General features: G+C 43.7%; 1 protein-coding gene across 2 annotated transcripts in view; it reads right to left on the bottom strand.

Annotated features, from left to right (window-relative positions):
- Nucleotides 1-16,294, bottom strand: part of NBAS (NBAS subunit of NRZ tethering complex) — a 2,067,161-nt gene that overhangs the window by 1,583,152 nt on the left and 467,715 nt on the right. For both annotated transcript variants that reach the window (XM_085610668.1, XM_085610669.1), the window contains exons 10-11: nt 10,503-10,638; nt 5,196-5,264 (exon numbers count right to left, since the gene is read on the bottom strand). In XM_085610668.1, coding sequence (XP_085466794.1) covers nt 5,196-5,264; nt 10,503-10,638 — 205 coding nt within the window. The remainder of the gene's footprint in view (nt 1-5,195; nt 5,265-10,502; nt 10,639-16,294) is intronic.

Genomic DNA, 16,294 nt, shown 5'->3' with positions numbered 1-16,294 from the left:
CCATTGGGGCCTGAATGTCAGGGAGCCTGTTACCAAGCCCCGAAGACAAAGAAATAAAATTGGTTATCATTGATTTATATGACTTGATGTACAGATGTTTCAGGACACACACACACACACTACCAAGCCAAATTCCGGGCCCTATCCATTAATCCATTAATGTCAAAGGGCTAGATTCAAGGGCAAGAGAAAACAGGCACATACTTTCCTAGCAGCACAAGGAGCTGTCACAGTAGCGCTTCAGGAAAACCACGTAAAAAGTTTATAAGACTCTAATTGAATCCAATATCTACATTAGGCAGGTCTACCCGACTGCACACACCATGACTAGCGGAGTGGCCGCCTATTTACATAACGGACACTGAAGCAGATAGAGAAGGCTGGTATGTAATGATAAAGGGCAAGGTAGGTAGGGGCACGTTCAACATAGTAGTCTTGTACCCTCACAATCAAGGACAGGTCATATTTTAAGGGAAGGTCTTATTTTTTTATTTGCAGAAGGAATAAAGCTCCTGATAGGAGACTTCAACACTGTCGTGCAGGGTGATCAGGACAAATCTGCGGAAGTTGCAGGCTGGCAAGTGAGCTATCCCAGGAGGTCAAAGACTGGTTGCAGGAGCTGGGGTTACAGATGTGTCGGCAGCTACACACCCTGGAGAAAATGACTATTCATGTGTTTATTGGTGGCATACCTCACATATTCAAGGATCAACATGATCTTTCACTTTAGCCATAGCAAGAGTTGCTTCACAGAGGTGAATATGGGCACCATATCGGTCTCTGATATGGATTATAGTAAAAAGTTTAACAGAATTTCATAAACATTGGAGACTAGGTAAATATATATTATAGGAGATACTCTTTAGAGAAAAGATCTCAAAAGCCATAGACGAAAACTGGGCATCTAATGAAATAGAGGCTGACCTCCCACCATGAGGGACACTTGTAAGGCTGTCATCGGGGGTGGCTGATGTCTATGTTTGAAGCTATGAAAAGGGAGCGAAGCCTATTCACAAAATGAGGCGTAGCGGGAGAATGTAGAGGAAAACCACAAATGAGACACTATCCAGTATTAGGGGGCTACTCAGAAATCTGCCAATCAACCTAGTTGAAAAGGCATTTTTAACACGAAAGAGAACAGTTTATGGAACAAGGGATAAGGCTCATCAACTTTTGAATGGCACTCTCAAGTGAACAAAACAAGTGCCATGGTTCTCAAGACCAAAAATGACAACATAACCTACTATAATGAAAAGGAAGCAATTTTTTCTTAAAATTCAGATACAAAACTATAGTCTAGGCATGGGGACTAAGTAATGTGTGATTGTTTGTAGAGAATCTATTGTTTCTTAATCTCTTGGAGGACTAAACCAAGGAGTTGGGGGACTCAACTGAGTGAGATGAGCTCATGCTAGCGATCAAGTGTCTAAAATTCAACCAGGCACCAGGGCCAGACGGCTTCAGTGCTGAATTATATATGATTTATGCTTCTAAATTGGCATCCCATCTTAGCAAAATACTCTTCTACTTCAGATACAAAGGTAGGGCCACCCTGACCATGGAAGAAGTCACAGAATGTTTAATATACAGACCAATCACACTTCTTAACCTTGATGTTAAGATGCATATGAAGGATCGGGTATTTCAACTGGTGCCTCTTCTCCCAGGTACACGAGGACCAACTAGGATTTATTTCAAGAAGGGAGACTTTTGATAATGTCTGAAGAGTGGCCCACCTTGTCAAAAAGGCGAAAAGGAAAAAAATGAAAGCCATGACAATCGTTTTAGAAGCAGAGAAAGCCAATAAATATAGGAGGCGATGAAACAAGGTGGGTACAACTCTGCATGTGTCTTCGACCTGCCAGACAATATCAACTTATTGGAAGGAAGTGCTAGCCAATATTAGAGAAATTGTGAGGTTCTCTATACCAGCAGACTCTGCAACCACGACTTTGGGCATGCGCCTGCGGGCTGGGAGGAGGTAGGAAGATGACAACGGAAACTGATTTACCAACTCCTCCTCATTGCCCGTCTTACATTAGCTGGGCATTGGAAACACACTGCTAGTCCGACATGGCATATATGATGCTTGAGAATATGGGAAGACGATGGTGGTGGAAAGATTGCCAGCTCATAGCATTAAGTGAAACAGACCATCACATGGACATGGCAGCCAGTCCTGAATTACATGGGGAAGGAGCAGACACAGATAACATGTCCTTCAAGGCTCAGACTGCATGACTGAGGGGCTGCGGTATATGTAAGAGGGGGGCGTCACATTTGAGGGCGAAAGCTGTGGTGGGTGTGTGAGGGTTCTTCAAGTAGACTGAACCTCTGTTCGTGTGGTGGCCGGGGGGTATTTTGTCTTAATTTTGTATGTGGTTAATTGATTGGGGTTTGACCTCACATGCTATGTTCATGACAAATAATATGGCATTCAAAGGTGAATCTATGAATTGTCAGAATGTACCGGTAGAAGGTTAAGGATTTTCATAATGAGACTGCTGCACAAATGCTAAGAAAAATATATATTTTTAGAGGCCTTTTACTGTAAATAAACGTTCTTCTATCTTATGCTAGGATACCGTCAAACGACTCAAAATCAGTATCCTGGTTTCCCAAACAAACAAAATCCACTTACATGCCATTTATCATCCTAAGACGTTCAAAGCAAATTCTACTGCCAACTTCACTGAATATGCGCTATTTAACCTAATTTAGTATCTGAAATATGTATTTCTACTGATTTTAGCATTGATTACGGCATCCGCTAGTGCTACCAGGTGGTGTTGCTCCTCTCTGGTTCTTCTTTCTTAGTGCTGGGACATGCCGTTAGGCATACCCACGCTTTCACAAATGTGCTTATTATTATTTTTATTACCCATTTTGTTTGATTCTTGAGAACCTACCTCAATAACACAGCCTCACTCAACACACTTCCCAGTCCACACACAAGAGCGAAATAGCAGCTCCCACCTTCCCTGACCTCAGTGACATCAAATGTAAAGGACCACACAAATCAGTTCAAATATTTTTCTCTTTTCACATTCTTATCCCCATCCATATAAAACAAATGCAGCAAAACCACGATTTCTTCATAAACATTTCTTCACCAAACTAAAAAACGATGTAGTAAGACATCAAATTTCATTTGGAATGAACACATTCTGCTCTCAACAGCATATGTTGCCTCTTTCACCACATTAAGGCAAACACCACTTCTCCAACTGAACTATACCCCAACCACCCGATGCCAAACAGAAAGAACAACTTAATTCATTCACCAACAAAGCATTTTCTATTAGAAGGAAAATTAAATCAGTATCGCCGTAAACCACACACCACCACTAAAAAGAACAAACACAGGAATCACCATCACACCCATCCCAACTTAAGTTCTTTCCTCAATCAAAGGGAAACCCAGAACAACAAACTACTATATGGACCACCTTCTGGCCAATGCTATTAAGGACACAGTTCTCATCTTTGAATCCACTTGCTTAAATTTGAAGAGTGCGTCTCTCTCCCAAAGGGTCTTTCCTGATTCTCTGAAGACCAGAGAAACATCACTCATTCTACAATACCTTCCTTAAATAAAGAACTCCAATCAAAATCCCTTAACAGTTTCAAATCTGATGTGAATCGGAAAAGTAATGGAATCCAAGGAACAAATTATTTGCCAATGAACATTTACAATCTGTCCATCAACTTCCTCCTGCACTCACTGAAGAAAGTTAAACAACTCATCTCCAAAGATCACCTGCAAAAATGTGTCTATGGTTTTGTCTCCAGACTAGACTTCTAGTCTGCAATCTTAGTTGGTGCTTCACAGTCAGCTCTGGCACCCATCAAAGCTAGCCTACTCTCTGGTGCCAACTTACTACTGGTCAAAAAAGTTACCACATTAACCCTTTCTCTGTGAGCTCCACTGGCTACCGGGAAACTCGAGGATCACCTTCGAACTTTCTAAGATGTTTTCACTTGCATACACTATAAAGCTGAGCTTTGTGAAAAGTGTCTATACCTTCCTTCTGGATGCAAATTCCTTATAAATCTCATAATGCTGTCTTTCCCAAATACATAAGGGTGCTGGTGCATTATATTAGAATGTTATTAACATAACTGAATGTAATATAGCAATTGATGAGAAAAAGGCAAGGTCAAAACGTGGGTAGCGTGGCAGGTTTATGCAGGGTACAGAGGTTTTACATTTTCAGACGGTTACAAAAGAAATGTGTGCACTACATACTACACGCATTTGTAATGCAATCAGTCTCGCCTTTGGGACCTTAAATGTATTTAGCTATGCAGCACATTAGCCTGGGTGCTAAACCATCTACTGTTCTTTAACATGGAGGGAAAATAAGCACCAAACTGTGCGACACGCCAGGTATGGGAACACATGGAGAGAAATATTGCCTATTTTTAATATAAAATTAGGGCCTTCTGTGGTCAGATCACTGAAAATACAAGATTTGAAAAAAATATTATTGTCTGCTGGTGCTCGTGAAAGAATTTTTATGGACTGGAATCTAGAGAATGCTAAAGTGATTCTGGTATTTTACTGACCTCTGCTTGTCGTTTTCTATCAAGAAAGTTAAATACAGGCAGTAGCCAGAAAAATAAAAAACAAAGTCCCTCTGCAGAAAGCAGTTCTGGTATTTTACCAACCTCTACTGGTCCTTTTCTATTAAGACAGTTAAATAGAGGCAGTTGAACAGAAAAAAAAGTCCCTAAGCAGAAGCAGACAAGTCCTAGGGCTGATCTCCAGAGCCCACAAAGTACATACACATATAAGTATATATTAATATACAAGTATATACCTAAGTATCTATATACAAGAGGTCTCAAATGCTCTACCGAATAAGTATATACTAAAGTATATATAAGAGGTCTTGAATGCTCGACCTAAAAACCACAAGCAGCTCAGAAATACTTACATTCATTATAAGCAAACGTCCTTATATCTTTACATAGGACTCTCTACAAAAAAACTTTATATTGAACGTAAAGCAATATACCAGCATCTTTAGAAGTAAACCTTTAATGAAAACTTGCAATGTTTCTAGAGGATGCAGGCACCTTAAAAATCAATGACTGCCTTCTTCAGATCGTGTAGGGTATTCACAGAAACGATGGGCAATGCGGGCAGGCTGCAGCAATAATAATGCATTACTTAAAGAAAGCGCCAATACCTGCTCTTTCCCACGTCCGCTGAATAAACGGAAGTCCATAATCCTCATTAATCCTCTTCCTTTCGTCGCCTGTTGAACAAAAGGATATCATGCATCGCAGTGTTAGCAAAAAAATAAAAAATAATCACAATTCTTGATTATTTTTCTACCTCGGGAGGGAGCGGACTTCAACAAATCCAGAGAACAGCGAAAGTTATTCAAGTGTCAATGATTAAACATCCGGTTGTATGGAGTTCCCCCGGGACAACATAAGCTTCTTTACACATATTTTAATGTATCAGTGCTCACCAGAAAACGTTAAGCGGATGAATTAAACCGTACACATTTTGTTTAAGTTCAGCACTGCATGAACCTACAGTATCATTTTCACGTATGTCACAAGAAACCTTTTGATTGAATTAAACCAGCCAGCGATTCTCCTGAAATTCTTCAAACTGTGTGATTGTAAAGGCATGCACACTTGTTTAAACTATACTTTTGTGAATAAATGCGCCTCAGCTGATGTTTCCTCTCAAAAATTGCAATAAACCGGATGCATAAAGTATTTACCTTTGGTAACGCTCTTTCTGATGGATACTCTGTCTAACCGCAGGTTCCTCACCTTAGAATATTCCCCAGGCGCTAGACTGGATCAGGAGATTTTTCGTAGCAGTGCTGTGTGCTGCTAGGAGGCGTGCTGTGTGCCGCTAGCAGGCGTGCTGTGTGCCGCTAGCAAGCGTGCTGTGTGCCGCTAGCAAGCGTGCTGTGTGCCGCTAGCAGGCGTGCTGTGTGCCACTAGGAGGCGTCGTGCAGCCTGCACGGACTTCAGAACAGCCCACAATGATGGAGCGCAGCTACATTTTAGAGCCAACCCTGCGGGCTGATATCAGTTTGTCTCTTCCTTTTTCACACCTTTAGACGCAGAGCACGACCAAGTGTCGGTAACAGCGTGCCTCTACCCACAGGGCGTCCCAGTTCTAAAAACATAGAAGTGAATGGTATAGAAGGAAGTATTTGAAGCAGAATAACTACGTTTTCAGCAGTTTTTTAAAACGCTGTTCTGTCAACCCTAAGCAGTTGGAATAAGGAGGCCCGTTCCACATTTTAGGTGACAAGAAAGAGAAGGGAACACCCATTTGAGCACATCGCACAATAAGTACTTGCAACAAAAAAGCTGGTTGGATGGTCTCAAAGATCTGGAGGGAAGACAAGGAGTAATTCTTTCCATCAAGTATTTGGGACCTCTATTGTGGTAGGAATAGAACGTCAGCAGCAGGCATTTAAAAAAAGTGTAAACACACAGCAGGAGCCAATGTAAATTCCTCAAATGGGAGGTGATAGGTTCCAGTCTATGAAGATTAAGAAGCAATCTAGTGTCTGCGTTCTGCCCAACCTGAAGTCAACAGAGGAAATAGTCAGGAAGGCCAAGATATAAGAGCTGTGCATAATCCAGTCACGAGGTAATCACAGCATGAACTATAGTCTTTTGGGTGCGCTCTAGAACTATTTTATGAATGTTCTTCAGACTTAAAGGAGCGGAATCAGGGACCAGTCACCTCACCTGGAAGAGAAAGGAAAGGCCCTGTATTAACTTGGGATATTTTGGGATGTTGGAAAGAGGCCACTCCAAAGAATAGGGAGGTGGGAGGGCAGTGAGGAATCTGTGGTTAGATAGAGTATCCACCAGAAAGAAAGTAATGGAAGGCAAGTAATTTGTTCTTCAGATAGATAATACGAACATAGATTCCTGACCTCAGAATAGGTAACAAAGCAGTACCACCCCAAGAGGGATCAGATAAACATATCTTGCTAAACCAAGCAGGCGAAGCGTCCTTCCTATCAGACCTGGCTGTCAAGGCAGTAGTGCTCCAACGGTGGAACCAATAGCCATTAGACTCCGAGCCACAATGAAAGACTGGGGAATTAAGGTGGGGTCCTCCAATCATGTAGTGTCAATGTGAGCAGACAACAGTTGTGTGATGGGACCACCTATGCGTTTAGCATGCAAGCTGGTTCCACGCAGTCTCAACAACGCAAGTCTTAACCACGAATATGCCTTTACAAGGAACTATGCGTTGTTAAGGCATGTATATTAAACAAATATCGGTGGTTAAGACTTGGGAGTTAAGTCTTAACCGCCGACCCCTGCCCCCGAGTCCTAAACTACCCCCCTCCCTCCAGAAAACCAACCCCTTCCCTCGGAGACCTTGAAGCTTCCCTGCTTCCAGTCCTAAAACTACCCGCCATCCCCTAAGCCCTAAAAAACTACTACGACCTCCCCCCCTGAGCCCTAAAAACGACCCCGCCCTCCCCAATCCCCAAAACCATCCGACCCCCCCGAGTCCTAAAAACTACCCTAAGCCCTATAGAGTATTACGATCGCTGCCTTCCACTCTGAGCCCTGAAACGCTCCCCAAGCCCCTGCCCTAACACCTAAAACTACCCCTCCCTCCTAAAAAACAACCCCCTAACCCCAGCTCTAAAAAAATACCCCCCAGCCCTGATAACAAACCGACCTCCCCCCCCCCAAGCGTTGAAAACTCCCCCAAATCCCCCCAGCCCTGGGAACTACCCTGAACCCTCCAGCCCTAAAATCTACCCTGAACACCCCTGCCCTGAAAACTACCCCAAGCCCCCCAGCCCTAAAAACTACCCTGAGCCCCTCCCAGCCCAAAAAACTACTATGACCCCCCCAAACCAGACAAACTACCCCCCCAAAACCCAGCCCAAGCCCCACTTACCTCACTGCGTCACATCTTCTCCCGATCGTTCCTGCTGCATGGCTGCTACCTGCTTCCGGCAGCTATCAGCTAGACAGCGCACCGCATATGCGGGGTTAAGGCATAAACGTGGTTACGGCAAGCGTGGTCGGACTGTTTCCTGCAGACAACACTTTAATATACTTATCCCACCCTGTGGAGGCACTGCCAACCTTAATGACTGAGCTGCGTTGCTTTGGACGCATGTCTAGATTGCAGCTCAACAAACCTAAGACAGTTCTATTACCCCTGTCAGCATATGCCAGAGTGCCCAGAGATGACCTGCTGAATGTGGGCCTGCAGTGGGAAATGGGCAAGTTTCAATACGTGGGTATGTGCCGGAGTACAAATGTAAGGTACTCAAAGGATTAGAGGCATCTGTTAAATTTTGAAACAAACTACCAATCTCAATCATGGGCAGGATGGCATTGGCAAACATGGTTTTCCTCCCTCGCTGTTTATATACTCTACAAAACTCGACAGACTATCTCTCACGCTCAACCTTAAAGACGCTGGATACAATCCTAATTTCCCCGATGGGCCGGTAGACGCAATTGGGTGCGCATCCAACATCTAAAGAGACAGGCTGGAGGGCGGCTTGGACCTCCCAGACTTGGAATTATACTACTTGGCATCACAGGTCCAGCACGCGGCATGGTGGTGCGAAGAGGGTGGGAACTGAGAAAATACGTTGCTGGACAGTTCGGTGAAGATAAATATGCTGCATAAGTGCTTGATGCGGAGAACAAATCTGAATGTTCATCTACCAACAATAGTTGTTAGAGTGGCAGGACACGACAGTTACTAGTATACTGCGAAGGTCACCATTCTTGAGAGCGCTGAGGCTGGATTGACTCAAGCCATTTCGAGATACAGAGCGCGCCATGTCATTGACCCCATGGCGAGGAAGGGGCTGTATTACATCAGGTGACCTATATCCCTCAGAAGCATTCATAACATGTGAGGCCGCATGTGAGGCATTAGAAGTTGTCTGAAACTGAGCAGTAAGGTCCGTGAAACCTGAACATGATTTTCAGACACGCTCCTGGTCTCACAACCATTGGAGATATTGATAGAGGGTGGTGGAAGTCGGCATCTGATTTTCAGATTTAATAAGGGGTTAAAGAAGGACAGATTTAGACCCCGCATCCCCCTTTGGTGGTTTTATCACAATGGGGGGGAAGGTCTAGGTGATCCCCTGCAGAATACGGAATGGGAAACTGTGTGTGCACTGCTGCACACTATGGCCAGCAATCCCTAGCTTAAACTGGCACACTTACGTGTACTGCATCAGTCAACTCTGACTCCAGTGAGGATGCACAGAATGTTCCTGCAGCGACCTCCAGTCTGTCCAAAATGCCTTGAGCACAGTGCCTCTCTCGTGCCCATGCTCTGGGAGGGCTGACCTATACAGGACTAGAAAAGTTGTGCAGAGTAACTAGGATGCCACTCATCCAGGATATGAAGCAGTGCCTCTTGGGGCACCTCCCAAAGCTTAGGAAGTTGAAAGTGCCATTTAAGTTTGCTGCACTGGGGCTTGTGTTGGGGAACGGACGCATAACCATTCACTGGAACTCACGTAGGATGCCCACAGCTGAGACATGGCAGAGGGACACAATTGAGTAGGCACTGGCAGAGGAGAGACACCTCTAGAAGGTCAGAACTGATGACAATGCCCAGGAGGATACAGAGAGGTGGGCACTAATGCCTTACCAATTCAGGGGCGGACGCGACGGACAAAGAAGACGGAGATATTGACGAAGCAGACCCCTCACTCTAATGATTGTAAGGGCTGACTGATGGAGGGACGGAGGTCCAGGAGCAGGGGGCAGGATGAGTGGGGCGGTGCTGTAATGACCGCGCCTCACAGGTCTGGAGGTGCCGACCTGGGGAGGAAAGACACCGCCCAGTCTCCGCATACAAGCTGGGATGGGACTATAGAATAGAGTATGGCTACCAAAGGTTCTCTCTATATTCCAATGTGCTATTATTACTTCGCTAAAACGAACGCTCTGTGTAAAGCCAAGTTGTTGTATAATGTTGATGTTTATATCACCTGCCTTGTCTGTGACTGCCTTGCGGCGTGCACAGGAACATTGAAAAATAAAGATATTTAAAAAAATAAACAATGTTTTTTTTTGTGTGGAACTAAGGAACAGTAGGTGTAACTCCAGGTTCATATACAACATATGTGCACAGATCTGTGGTGTCAGTCACCTTCTACACAAGTGCCCTTCACCCTCCAATATTTCGGTCTATGGTTCTTTCTTTTATAAATCCTTAAAGTAACATCAACACATGTGCAAAAATAAGCAGGTCTTTTGAGAAGCCAGCATATTTGCCAGAAGTTCTGTCAAGGCTGATAAACTCTGAACAAAGCTATGCAACATATAATTCAAATGTATTGTACTACTGTCAGAACCTTTAATAAAATGGTAAATAACATTGTGGAGGAATCTACTGTGATGACTCCAAATTACCCTAGGCTAAATTGTGGGGGCATACAATGAGTGACATGTAGTTCTAAAATGCTAAAATGACCGATTTATAGAAATAAAAAGTTACTCACAGTGGCAACATCATCTTCATAACTAGTGACCTGCTTATAGTAGGGGGCGCCGGACAGTACTCTCCAGGCTGATATTCCACACTGTGCAGCTTTGGACACATCTTGACTCGTCTCACAGCCACCCATCAGCAAAAGTCTACAGGGAACACAAAATAATAACAGGAGTTAAAAAAGTTCCTGGCTTTCAATCAAGCTCAACACAACCACAAGTTTTTGTACTGCGTTAAATTATTAAAATTACACATTTTATACGCTTGTTTTAAATTGTACAAAACATATATTGTGTCTTACTGTATGCTATAACACAATTGTTCTCTCTATGTGAAATTTCTCATTACATAGGCTTCATTTGATTAACTGCTTCCAGAGGATATTTTACAGAAGCACTTGAAGAAAACCTCGAAAAAGAGGTGGCACAGCATATGCTGATGACCATCTTGCATCACACCAGTGGCATTGGCCAAACCCCAGCTTCTTCACTGGAAATGGACGGCAGTGTTGCCGTTTTCTCCTTCTTTTCCACTGCCATGCTTGAAATTCTTTTGGATTCAAAAGTGAAAATAGATTTTCGAACAGCAAGGGCTCCTTGGATCTGGTGTAAGCAAATAATGACTTGTGAATGTAGATTCAGTTAATCCTCTGTCTGACTTCTGGGACAAGGTGTTCCATTCAAAGGTCTACCTCTAAGGGACAATGCGATCACTGCAATAAAGAACTGATTGTGTTGTGCAGTTATCAAGAAATGGATATGCTAGAACTTCGAACACAAACTGCCAAATGACTACCACAGTTCATGGAACACAAGTTGTTCATAGAAGCCTACTCTCAATGTACTGTGGAACACTCTAGCAGTGTGAGATAATCTTGACAACGTAGTGATTAGAAGGATCAAATAAAGAGATGAAAGATGCCAGGCTGAGACACTGCCATTATTTATATATTAAGGCTTCATTGATTAAAATATTTGTCATTATTATTGATTTTATGGAATTTTGTTACACTCTAAAAAGTTTATTTTTCTGACTACTTCTGAATGCATCTAGGTCAGTCTGCCCAAGCCAGGATGAGAAGGATTTCGGTTTGATGTAATACTAGTGAACAAGTGCAAGAGTCATGGTTTACAATGGTTCAGTGATGATCTATATGGGTGTGCTGTTAGGCGTGCATCTACTTCCTTCATTGTCTTCGCCCTAGCAAAACTGAAGGGCATGGCCCTTTGTGGCGACGTTCACGAGGTACAGATTCAGAAATCTTACTGGAATGCTTTCCTGAAGAACTTTAGATCTTTCTTGAATCTCCGTTTGTCTGAATTGAATGTGTAGTCAAGTCTGTTCCAGAACACTCCTTCAGTCGCTTTCAATTAAGTTCTCTCATTTTTTGTTTTAGTGCCACTGATATTTACATCAAAGTGGTAATGTTAACCAAATTGGGGCTCTAGCAGAGAAAATGTGAGGTAACTTTCTGAAGGGACTTGGGATCAGACCCTGGAAGGCCTGATTTGGGTGTTGAAGTGTATGCTTTCTCTATACTGGGAGCCAGTGTAGGGCTTTCAAAGCTGTTATATGACCATGTCTTCCAAGTCCTGCTGAGATGACCACACCATGGTCAGACTAGAGAAGGAATAATATCTTCTTGAGCTTGTTTAACTGATGCAGTCTGCCTCTCAACGTTGCACTGATGAGTGGAGTAGAGCTGAGATTTCAGAGGGTCCCTAGGTTTATGTATTCAACTTATAAGCAGATTATGAAAGTTTAGGAATGGGGAAATTCTAGACCATGAGGCCAAGTAAATGGAAGCCAGTTAGTTCCCAGTATCCAAACAATAGGATCTCCGACTCAATAAAGGTATAGGAGGCTCTCCCTAATCCAAAATTATCAATACAACTGCAATTCTCCACTCATCTTTCTAGTCGCAGAGGTTGCTTTATTGGTGATGTTCTGCGGTCTAAGCCAGGTATCTACCATATTCGCACACTGAACAGAAAAGAGCAGATGATCCTTGTGGTGCACATTCATGCTACTCTGGTCCATGCAATACTATTTAGATGTCAAGATGAGAGCATCCACGAGCTAGTCACTACAGTACAGTTTCTTCATCTTTTTGCCAGCATGATGGTATCCTCTCATATACATTCTGTATTGACTTTTGTCATAGTCACATTTGGTCTTTCACCATTTTCGTTAAAGTCTTCTTTTCGGGTTTGTTATTATATGCTTTAAATCAGGTTTCTTTTACTTCTATTATTTGGGGACTATGATATCACGTGCTGCTGTGATGTTGCAATAGAGGACTTGTGTCCGGGCTTGTTCTTGTCAATAGGTATCAAGAGAGAATGAAGCAGAAACTTTAGATAGGTGGCTCTCAGCCTTCACTGTGCAGCCTTCTTTGGGGTGCACTAGCACAGACTGAGTTAGAGATAGGCATTTGTTCGGTCCATGAAAGGTATCAGCTTCTTTCCATTCACCTTCTGGGTGAATAAAAGGTCCAGTATGTCCCAGCTTGGTGAGAAGCAAGTGCACTAACTGATTAAAACCAAAGCTGGCTGCGCTGCTTGAAAGAACAGTCCCTGGTGTAGGCCCCGAGTTGTGTTGCGGAACTGACTCAATACTTGATAAAACATACCAGAGAACAAATACAGACTTAACCAGTTTCTAAATGACCCAAACCTGAATTATTTGCTTTTTTAAAATATTTTTTTTGACATTTATCATATGCAACAATTGGATAAGTACATTTGTAACAGTTCGTACATCACTTTTCCAGTAGTTCCGTAATAGAAAAGTAAGAGCTCTCTTGCATTGATGTAAATTAAACAATATTTGACGATACATGGGTTATCCAGCAATGCAAACAAGCTCATCACATTTATTATCCTTGGAGTCCAATTTTTTCATAATGATAGTGAGGGACATATACAGTTACGGTACATCAACAGCCTCAGCAGGAGAGTATATCTGAGAGGTAGCCTATAACCTACTTCTCAGCTGTGTGACCCTAATAAAGCCAGTGCAGGGAGCCCAATGTAATAATGATTCCGAAATGTGTGGATTGGGACCGGTCCGGGAGGGGGTAAGAGTCCCTGAATTCTCTTTGTCATTGAAATGACCGAATGCTCTTATCCCTACATTACTGGGGTGGGGCACACAAGGCTCCGGGTGGGAGTCCGCCTACCACACCGCCCCGTGTGTCTTCCAAATCGGCACTGTTTTCGTGAGGGGTTCATTTCCACATTCGAGGAGCCTAATCCAGATACATCGACCTCCTGGTGTCGCCCTGGGGACCTCGTGTCCTCCTACCCTCCTGATTCTCCCCCGTGCTCCAGGCTATGCTCCAGCTCCCTCTCCGGGTGCTCCCAAGCATCAAGGAGCTCCTTCCATAGACCCACAGGGTCCAGTGATGGATGTCCATATTCTTGCTATCTGTCTTTTTGCTAGTGCCAGGGCCAGGTCAATTAATTTGGTTCCAACTTTTCATTTGGGTCGGAGTGGGTAAAGCCCCAACAGGCATATCTCCACTGTCATGTCAAGGGTGAGTTCCAATGTATACCCCAGGGTGACATGACCCCGTCCCAGTAGGGTCGTAGCACCGTGCATTCCCTCGTCATATGTATAAAATCAGCATCCAGGTGGTGGCACCTAGGGAAGCCATGTGGGTCACCGCCGTAAGCTATATGCAATCTATGGGGTGTCGTGTATGTCATGTTTAAATAGTTAAATTGTGTACATTTCAATCTTGTATTTCTCGAGACCTTCTTTGGATATGCCACGATTTCATTCCAGTCGGAGTCTGAGATGTCCCTACCCATAATCCCTCCCTCCTCCAGACGCAGTTTATGACCCAAAACTGCATTTAGCTCATTTTTGCAGTCAAAGTTCCATATTACGGTCACGACCTATCTTGAAAACGTGAGAGCAGTAATTTGAGTTTACCATCCTGCAAAAATTTAACTCCATAAGTATCATCAGCAGTGCCGAGATATGGTCATTCCATCTCTTTTTTTTTAACCAGTTCGAGACTGGAAAATGAATTTTCAACACAGCATTAGGGATGGGCAAGAGAAAAAAACATAACCAGCACTGACTGGAAGAGGCTACAGACTGCAGAGGAAAGTCTGTTCAAGCATTTAACATTGTGCCCATCATTACAATCATGCTAGATTAGCGGGAGAGACATTACAAAAGTGTGCAATCAGCAAGATATCCTCCCTTTAAGTGCAGTAAACCACTTTAAAAGCACATTTGAAAACCCTCAAATGCGACTCTACCTTGTGAGAATCCATCACTATCACAGCACTCAGATCTGCTCGGCCAATGTTTCATGCGTGAAGCAAATTATATTTAAAATTGCAATGCTTTGGTGCTATCACTCTGATTTAATAGTAAGAAATTATTTTCTGCTGCAGCCTGTCTCCCCAGCATCATTCAGCCAGGCTCATCAAACTATTTAACTAAGGCCCTGGCAAATTCCTTTAGAATGCTGGCAGTGCCTGGCCATAGTGGGTGCGGTCAGACATGGCTTTCTCAACACCCAGTCCATGGCCCTGTCCTCGCCATGGCCCTGTCCTCGCCATGGCCCTGTCCTCTCTGGCTCACAAAACAGGGTATTACTATTAACTTTACCTTCTCCCTCATCCCGACAAGTAAGACCAGCAACAACGAGCCCAGACTTGAAATATTGCTTGGGCATATGACCCCACAAATGAAATGCACCAGGAACACCGAGTGAAGGCAAGTAGGGGAAGCCGAATAATGGCGGCATGTGGTGCCCTGGAGGACACATCAATGCACAGTGTAGCACTTTGCATTTAGCATGGAGTAGGTGCAGTCATTTAACATGTTAACTTATTTGTTGCCTCTGGAAGCTAGTTCTCTACAAGCCACAAGAAAACGTTTTAAAGGCTCGTGTATGGATGCTATTTCATGTTTTAGCTTTCATGTGTATGTGTTAACAGAGTCTATTTTGGCATCATATGTTGCCTCTTTTGATGCACTTTTGCTCTGAAGACGAAACCACACTCAACAGCTACAAAGAGATGTCCCACTTACCAAACAGCCACGGTTTTAGACAAAATCATCAACAGATGCCTCACTGACCACCTTGTCAACCACCAGATCCTAGAAGCAACACAGTCCGGATTCAGACCCAACCACAGCTAGGAAACAGCATTAATTGACGCAACAGACAACTTCTGCATGATCCTTGACAGAGAGAACAGCTTTCATCCTTCTGGACCTCTTGGTGGCCTTCGACACAGTATCGCACCCCAACCACATCAGACGCCTACAAAACATCAGAATTCCAAAATCTGCCCTTTGCTGGACTTGATCCTTTTTTCATAGAAATAACTCAAATGGTCAGTCTAACACTGTATGCCTCAGAGGCCCATAAACTCATACGCAGAGTGCAAAAGGTTCATCCCTCAGCCCTACGCTCTTCAACACATATATGACTCAAAATGTCAAAGCCATACGCACCTACGACACCAACATCCTCTCATACAACAATGACACACAGCACATACTGTACTTCTCAGACTAAACCTTGGATACACCACTACCGCCACCTGCCACGCCGGGAACCTCAGCATCATCGAAAACAAGCTGGAAATGTCCGCACGAGACAGCGCTGTTACAGCTTCCTGCTTCCACATCTTGAGGAGGCCGAGGAAGATCTTCAAATGGCTCCCGAGCAACACCAGAAAAGCCGTCACTCGTGCACTCCTTAATAGCAGGCTGGACTACGGGAATGCCTTTTACGCCGGAATCACCAAGTAACCAACCAGAAGACCACAA

Source organism: Triturus cristatus, chromosome 6 (assembly GCF_964204655.1).
Source record: "Triturus cristatus chromosome 6, aTriCri1.1, whole genome shotgun sequence".
Lineage (NCBI taxonomy): Eukaryota > Metazoa > Chordata > Amphibia > Caudata > Salamandridae > Triturus > Triturus cristatus.
This window is presented reverse-complemented; position numbering and strand designations above follow the sequence as displayed.